The sequence below is a fragment of the Mastomys coucha genome, unplaced genomic scaffold (genome assembly GCF_008632895.1).
Source record: "Mastomys coucha isolate ucsf_1 unplaced genomic scaffold, UCSF_Mcou_1 pScaffold14, whole genome shotgun sequence".
Taxonomy (NCBI): domain Eukaryota; kingdom Metazoa; phylum Chordata; class Mammalia; order Rodentia; family Muridae; genus Mastomys; species Mastomys coucha.
Genome location: NW_022196896.1, coordinates 62,330,339 through 62,339,133, shown reverse-complemented (window position 1 = coordinate 62,339,133; position 8,795 = coordinate 62,330,339). Strand labels below are relative to the sequence as shown.

Sequence of the window (8,795 nt, the reverse complement as noted above, 5' to 3'; positions counted from 1 at the left end):
AACACTAAGGCTTATGCTGCCCTGGTGACCGGATCCATGGATTCAGAACAATGTGTATTTGGGACCACTGGTAAAAGCTGGTAGAACAGGCTTCATTGCCTTAAGGGATGGGCAGTGAGATTCAGAGGTGAATGTTCCCCAGTTGAACACCTCAACCTGTCCCATGCCAGGGAGAGAAGGTTGCTCTCATTGTTTTAAGGAGAGTGGGTGTCTTTCCTGGCCAGGGGAGAGAGAGCCTTGCAGTGGTCAGAGGTCAACTGCACTTAGGGATCTGGAGTCAGAGAGCCTACACTTCTAATCTGAAAGTGGGGAGGTTTGCTTTTGAATCAGAAACTGGAGTTCACAACCACTGGAAAGACCTCCAGGCTCTTCCCCCTCCCCCTCCTGTCCTGTCCAGTGTACTCACTCTCCTCTGAGAGCATTCCCCAGCCACTTATCCAGCAGAGACTATCAGGGGACACCTTCGTGGTGTTGTCAGGGACACAGGCTGGGAAAATGTGGGAGCTGTAGATCACGGGGTGGTGCAGCTGCAGTAGGACAATGTTTTTCTCCAGACTGTTGAGCTTGTTATAGTCCTCATGCAAGATGACCTCACTCACTGTCATCTGCCGGCTGTAGTCAGAGGGACTGCTCAGCGTGTTGTACCCTAGCAGGATCCGGTAGTCAGATGGTTTGAGAGACCTATTGGGGGGCAGCACCTCTAAGTGTGGAGTTGGCACTGTCACCCGGATTGACTACCCACCCTACAGACAAATATCCCAACATAGTCCTCCCCTTCTGATACTAGGGTGCTCCTTCTCTGGAAGGGCAGGATGACCTCCAACAGCCTGAGGATTTGGGGCCTTTGAAAAGCTTCCATTCACTTCTCCAGCATACCCTAGTATCCAAGGAACTGTGGATTGCATTCCTGTTTTTAAAAAAAAATCTGAGGTGTGGGCTGGTGGGATGGCTCAGTGGCTAAGAGCACCGACTGCTCTTCCTGAGTTCAAATCCCAGCAACCACATGGTGGCTCACAACCACTAGTAATGAGATCTGACACCCTCTTCTGGTGCATCTGAAGACAGCTACAGTGTACTTATTTATAATAATAAATAAATCTTTAAAAAAAAAATCTGAGGTACATCCAAGTGCACTGCTTCATCTTAGAGACAGGAAGACCGTTCACTTCCAGCCCTGACCAGATAGCCCTGTTAGGGCTGCATAAGAATTGCTTTTCAGGGCTGGCGAGATGGCTCAGCGGGTAAGAACACTGTTCTTCCGAAGGTCCTGAGTTCAAATCCCAGCAACCACATGGTGGCTCACAACCACTTGTAATGAGATCTGACGCCCTCTCCTGGTGCGTCTGAAGATAGCTACAGTGTATTACAAGCAAGCGGGCCGAACAGAGCAGAGGTCCTGAGTTCAATTCCCAGCATCTACATGATGGCTCATGGCCATCTGTACAGCCACAGTGTACTCATACACATAAAATAAATAAATAAATCTTTAAAAAAAAATAATTGTTTTTCAGAGCTTCTAGGAAGACCTTAAAGGAAAAATATGTTTCCTAACTCTGGGTCACTCCTCTTGTCCCTGTTTGAAGGATAACGAGCCAGGTGGAGGACACCACTCAAGGTCGGGGCTGCAGCACAGAGGACTCCTGCTCGCAGCAAGCTATCCCAGAACACAACCTAGAAGGACAAGGCTGCTGTATATCCTTCATGCCTCTTCTTCTGTCCTAGTGACTCTCTCCTGCATCCCTTCCCAGCAGAGGGGCCCAGGGAGGGAACACGCACCTTTGGAAGCAGTGAGCAGCGCTGGCTACCCAGTTTTTGTCGATGAGAACTGCTCCACAGATGTGCCTGCCACGAAAGATCAGACTGGCCTGCCATGGCCACCGCTCAGCCTTTGCAATCTTACCGCCGAAGATCTTCCCTTGGAATTTGGTCTTGCCACATACTGTGGAGACAATCCCAGCCGTGAGGCATCTATACTTGATGCTCTAAATGTCAGCATCAGTAGGACCCATAGTGACTTCTCTCTATGGTGGGCGTACCCAAGATCAGGAAAAGAATGGCAAAGCTCACGAGACAAGGAGCCGATTGGGTGGCTGAGGTGGAGGTGTCAGGCTGAGATTCTTTCAGCAAAGCTCACGGAACAGAGGTGAGGGCAAGGAGTGGGGGGGGTCCTGCTAAACTCTCCTCAGACCTAATTAGCTTAAAGAGCACAGCTCTGAAGATACCCAAGCTGAGGCAGACAGGACATTATTGTTCTGGGCTATGGTCTTTTGGCTAGGTGTGCCCTTCCGTCTTGACCCATTGAAGAGGGTGGAGGGTGGTACATCTCTCAGTGCACAACCTTGACCCGGAACTGAGGGTCTAGGGATCAATGGGAAAGATCCAGCAGAGGATATGAGTATCCTATATAGGCTCCACCTCCGAAGCCACGCCTTCATTGTAAAGGCGTGCCCACCCTACCAACGGCCTTTGTTCCAAGAGAAAGGGAGGGGGGCATGTCTACAGAAACCTGCCTCCTCTTCAGAGAACTTACATTCCTCCTGGATCGGGCCAGATTTGACTGATTTGGGCAAGGTGTTCGATGTGGGTGGAGGTGTTTGCGAGGGCGTGATGTCCTGGGCATGTAAGAAGCTGAAACAGAGTAAGAGAGCAGCTAGCAGGCAGGCTCTGCCCCTGTCCGGACCTGATTGCTGGGCCCTGGAGGCCCACATGGCATCTGGCCTCCCGGTATCTGGGTCCTAGACAGGGCGGAAAGCACGCGAAGACAACCGCTGACACTGGCAAACTGCCTCTAGGGAACCCCTCTCGCCCACCCCATCTCGCGCAAGCTGAACAAGTGTGTTAAACACCTAGGTCCGTGGGAGGCAGTCCACACCGGAGCCAGGTTGTCCTTTACGCTCTTCTCTCTGGCCTCCATGGACATATGCACCTCCTGGGGGGCAAAAGCGTTCACCACATCTCCAGTTTCATTCCAATACAATATGCACTCAAAATGCAGTCTCATCACCCAGACCCGCATATCCCCACCTCCTCAACCCTAAGAGCACCGAGCCGGGCTGTGGGGGAGAGTCCCCACCAGTAACCAGCAAACAGTGCCCGAGAACACAGTTCTAGAAACTAAACCTTTCCAGCGTGCCCGCTGGGACTAGTATTGGATAATTTACGTTCAGGTGCAAAAAAAGTAGATTGGGCAATGAAGAAACTACAGGAAAGGTGCTGGCGAGAGAGAGGTTTATGCCCTATTGGGCAAATTCGTTAGCGTTCAAGGCCTGGGGAAAGTATTCTCTGGGACTTACAGTTCTGCCTTGAGATTCTTAGCCAGTCTTCTTTTTTATTTATTTTTTTCCCCTTTAAGCAGAAAGTAGCACGCAATTGCATGTGGGCACTTCTGTAAGTTCCCTACCAGGAGAAACAAGGCAGACTGGGAACAGGATGCGCTTTCAGTACAGTTTTTGTAGCCACAGATGTACTGAGCACTTCATGGCCATTGTGTTTCATCAGGCTTTGCAGCATCCAACTATTTCCTCCTCTGTCTTGGCCAATGGAGGACAGTGCTCTGAGCATACCCCGTACACTTGGCTCTGTTGGGAGACCTGCCTGTAGGGAGTGCTCACCCCTCTTGAAATGTTTCTAGAATAGACACCAAGAAATCGCTCTTACCAGAAAACGTTTTGTTAGTCCTCACAATAACTTAACTCTTGCTGCACAGACTGGGAACTAGTTTCTTCAGAAGCAAACATTAATTAATATAGCCCATGAGCCTGGTTTCCATTTTCCCTAAACGCCATCCGCCACGGTAGATGAGATTGCATGAACTTCACGGTTACAAAACAAAAACTGATAAGCCAAGTGCATTTACTAAGTATAGTGGGAAGGAGAGTGGGGAGGCACTGTAAACTGAAGTTCTGAGGAAAAGCTACTTTGTCAGTGTTAGAGTCTAGAGTGACTGTGCTAGGTTTTGGCAACTTGATGCCAACTAGAATCAGATGGGAAGAGGAACTCACTTGAGGAAAAAAAAATATTGTCTCTCTCAGATTAGCCTATAGGCACATTTGTATGGCTTTTTTTTTTTTTTTTTTGGTTTTTGGTTTTTGGAGACAGGGTTTCTCTGTGTAGCCCTGGCTGCCCTGAAACTCACTCTGTAGACCAGGCTGGCGTCGAACTCAGAAATCCGCCTGCCTCGGCCTCCCAAGTGCTGGAATTAAAGGCGTGAGCCACCACCGCCCGGCCATATGGCATTTTTTTGATGGTTGATAGATATGGCAGGGCTCAGCCCTCAGACGCAGTGTCACACCTGCACAGGTTGTCCTTGGAGGGGAAAGGTAGAGCTGCCCATGATCCCGGGAGCAAGCGGGTGAGCAGCATTCCTCCGGAGTTCTGCCCTATGCGCTGCTTCACTTCCTGCCCCCTTTCTCCGGGAGCTGGACTATGTTCAGGACCTAGAAGCCAAACACACCCTTCCCTCCCCAGGTGGTTTTTGGTGGCGGTTTTAATCACAGCAACAGAGTACCAAACGACTCTGTTGTCTGATTGATTAGAACTTCCAAATGATTTATCTCGCAGCCACAAGGGTGTTGTCAGACACAGAGGTGGGAAATCAGTGGCTAGTAAGAGGGCTAAAGATATCCCCAAGGGGGGCTGGTCACGTGGCTCAGCAGGTGAGACTGTGTACCCCTCTCGCTGAAGAGTAGGCTTGGGTTCCCAGTACTCACATTGGCAGGTCACAACCTACAACTCAAGCCCCAGGGGATCTGACACCTTCTTCTGGCCTTGCCAGGCAACTACACACATATGTACATAACCTCCCCTAGACACACATACATACTTCAAGTTAAAAGTAAATTGTAGGGGCTGGAGAGATAGATGGCTCAGAGGTTGAGAGCACTGACTGTTCTTCCAGAGGTCCTGAATTCAATTCCCAGCAACCCCATGGTGGCTCACAGCCATCTCTAATGAGGCCTGGCATTCTTTCCTGGCATGCAGGCATATAAGCAGGCAGAACACTGTGCATATAATAAATAAATATGTATTTTTAAGGTAAATTGTACTTTAAAGTTTTACATATATACACACAATATGTATAATATATAAATTATATTATAAAAATTTAATATAATTTTACAAATAAATTTTAGATAATTTATATAAAATTATGCTAAATTTTACATAAATTATATAAAATATATTATGCAATTTCATATTATGTATACTAAAAGAATCAAGTCATTAAGTATATATAATATGTGTTTATACGTTGTTAGTTTCTTGGAAAATGGGGGGAAGAACCCCACTCTCAGGGCTCAGGAACGACGACGCCAAACACCACCAAGATGCAAACTTGATGCAATCAGGAAGAAGCTCTTTTATTCAGCGCTGGGCGAGACTCCTATCCCACGAAGGGGTCGAGGAGTCTGGCCCCAAGCAAAAATTTAAACATGTTTTTATACCTACACAGTTGCTGGGGCAGAGGGGAGACTGAGGCAAAGCAAAGTACAGGGTGGTCTCTGATTGGCGCTGGCTTGTGCTAGGGTTCAGGGGCAGCTTAGCCACCTGGCAATTGTTTGTTACTTCTTTTCTTTTTCTCTGCCAGGTTGCTCTGGTCTCTAAGTTCTGGGAGCTGGTCTCCCATTGAGTTCAACTAATGGCTAAGTTCCCACAGTACAGTTTGAAATTTCAACCTCTCAATGTTTATATATGTATGTATGTGTGTGTGTATCTTTTGTAGGTTCTAGATGTTATCTAGTGCCATTTTTTTTTTTTTTTTTTTTTTTTTTTTTTTTTTTTTGGTTTTTTTGAGACAGAGTTTCTCTGTGTAGCCTTGGCTGTCCTGGAACTCACTCTGTAGACCAGGTTGACCTTGAACTCAGAAATCCGCCTGCCTCTGCCTCCCAAGTGTTTTTTGTTGTTGTTTGTTTTGTTTTGGTTTGTTTTTTTTTTTGTTTTGTTTTGTTTGGTTTTGTTTGGTTTGGTTTGGTTTTTTGGTTTTTTTCAAGACAGGGTTTCTCAGTGTAGCCCTGGCTGTCCTGGAACTCACTCTATAGACCAGGCAAGCCTCGAACTCAGAAATCCGCCTGCCTCTGCCTCCCAAATGCTGGAATTAAAGGTGTGGGCCACCACCATCTGGCCTAGTGCCATTCTTGTAACAGGAATGAATCCTGATCAGCATGAAATTCAACCAGGTGCTCAGGTGGAAAAGAGAAAGTCTATGAGAGGGATGAAGCAGCCCGTTGAGTTCATGCTCTAGAAAAGACCGGGCCCCCATTACAAATTCATACAGCGCAAATGGGTTTTAGTGCTGGTTCCTTTAACAGTTTCAGCACTGTTTTATTCCAGTTGTGGTCTTCACAGTCGTCTGCAGATGCTCTTAGCACCTCATGGTCACCACTGGGAAATCCCATTGCAATTAGGCATGTCTTAGAAGCAGGATTGACAAGGACGGTTTTTGCAGTATAGCTGTCTTTTAAGATGATTCTGAGCCAGGCTCAGTGGCAGATTCCTTTCATCCCAACACTCCCAGAGGCAGAGGCAGGCAGAGCTCTGTGAAGTCCAGCCTGGTCTACAGAGCAAGTTCCAGGACAGGCAGACCTATGTAATGAGACCCCTGTCTTAGGGGAAAAAAAGGTTCTGTAAATAACTAGCTTTGTTTATAGGAGCGAGCAAGTCTTCAGAAGCAGAGCTGGACATTCCCCATCCTTGACTGCCAACATGTAGTGCATTGTGGTCACAAGTGTGAGTCACATGAACCAAGACACAGGGGATGTACACTGATAGCTTGCCAATGCATCACTTACTGAAAGTTTCAGCGTCTTTGATTCAGAAAGCGAGATCAAGATTTTCCCACCGTTGCCAGTTCACACCAGGTGCTATTCCCCTAGCAGGAGCTTCTCTTGGCTCAGAGTGACCCAAACCTCCTTGCAGGCTGAGACATCTGTCTGCAGTTCGGACTCTTAGATTTGCTACTTCTTATAATTAAAAGCAAAGTTACTTTCTCACAAGAGGAGGATGTGAAGGCTAGAAAGTAGGCTTCCTCGGTCTCAGTCTGCTGAGAATGATAAAAAAAAAAAAAAAAAAATCCTAGGTTGCCCTGGCAGCTAACAAACTGGCATCGATCACCCCATGCCACTTCTCTACACTTAACTGTGTCAGACCTGAAACTTTTATTCAATTTGGACTACTATAATATAAGACAGCAGTTTGACTATGTTGGGTACATATTAAAGGTAATGAATATGCAATGTTCTAACTTTCCATGTATCATCCTTAGCTTTTGGGCTAGCAGAAATGAGTAGCCACCTAAGATAATACCTTCAAAAGATTTCACCTCGCCGGGCAGCGATGGTACATGCCTTTAATCCCAGCACTGGGAGGCAGAGGCAGGAGGATTTCTGAGTTTGAAGCCAGCCTGGTCTACAGAGTGAGTTCCAGGACAGCCAGGGCCACACAGAGAAACCCTGTATCGAAAAACCAAAAAACACAAAAACAAAAACAAAACAAAACAAAACAAAAAAGATTTCATCTCATCATCAAGGTTCAAATAGAGAAGCCGGAAAGTGGCAGCTACAAAGGGGACTGAATAAGCCTAGTGAACCAAGATATACCAGGCTCCCAGTCTACAACACACATCTCCTCACACCATGAAGTCCTACTCAGTGTGAAGAATCTTCCATACAGGCGTGGCTGTTCAGAGAGATTCAGTCCCCATAACTAAGGTCAGAACAAAGCCCGACACCTGTCTCTCTGCCTCCCCTTTGTGTGGGCTGTGCTTTGTGTTGTCAGCTGGGAGGGGACAGAGGCACAGCTCTCTGCTCTCATCCTCGGGGACTGAAGAGGCCACACTTGCTAATACTTCTAATCCTAGCAGAGTTCAACTCCCTGGTCTGGGCATTCAAATACATGAGCCTACGGGAGACATTTTTATTCAAACCACTGCACATGGCTGGTCAGAGAAAATGGGGTACAGTTCTCTCACCCAAGGCGCATGCCATCTTGGGAAGAATATAGTTGTGTGACTGCCTTAATAAAGAACCTTAAAGAACAAATAGTCTAAAGTCTCATTCTTTATTCTCTCTGATGTGCATGCTGCCAAGCATGTGTGTGTGTGTGTGTGTGTGTGTGTGTGTGTGTGTATCTGTGTGTGTGAGTCTGTGGTTGATACGTTCCTGATTCTTCAATCATGCTCCACCTGATATTTTAAGGCACAGTCTCTCACTGAGCCTGGTCATCACAGATTTGACAGGGTTGTGATAGGAGAGTAGGAACTTAAGAAGCAGAATGAAGGGGCTGGAGTGATGGCTCAGTGGTTAAGAGCATTGCCTGCTCTTCCAGAGGTCCTGAGTTCAATTCCCAGCAACCACATGGTGGCTCACAACCATCTGTAATGGAATCTGATGCCCTCTTCTGGTGTGTCTGAAGACAGCAACAGTGTCCTCACATATATAAAATAAATAAATCTTAAAAAAAAAAAAAAAAGCTGGGCATAGTGGCACATACCTTTAAAAAGAAAAGAAAAAAAAAAAGCAGAATGAAGATTAAAGTGTGAAAGAAGCCAGGTCACGGAGAAAGCCTGGAACCCTTTCTTACCTTGATTTGATATCATCTAACAGAGCAAGTGTGAGATCATAAGAGGGATGTAAAGAACCATATACATAATGTGGCCAGGAGAAGGACGCAAAGGACCCTACACATAACATTGCCAGGAGAGGGATGCAAAGGACCCTGCACATAACATGGCCAGGAGAGGGACGTAAAGGACCCTGCACATAACATGGCCAGGAGATTTACAGGCTCTGACCTTGGCT

At 46.9% G+C, this 8,795-nt stretch overlaps 1 protein-coding gene across 1 annotated transcript in view; it reads right to left on the bottom strand.

The window, feature by feature from the left end:
- Positions 1-2,810, bottom strand: part of LOC116089121 (inactive serine protease 39-like) — a 5,103-nt gene extending 2,293 nt beyond the window's left edge. Inside the window, exons 1-3 of the mRNA XM_031368816.1 lie at positions 2,531-2,810; positions 1,777-1,939; positions 407-681 (exon numbers count right to left, since the gene is read on the bottom strand). Of these exons, the coding sequence (XP_031224676.1) occupies positions 407-681; positions 1,777-1,939; positions 2,531-2,708 (616 nt within the window). The 5' untranslated portion in view covers positions 2,709-2,810. The remainder of the gene's footprint in view (positions 1-406; positions 682-1,776; positions 1,940-2,530) is intronic.
- Positions 2,811-8,795: the final 5,985 nt, after the last annotated feature.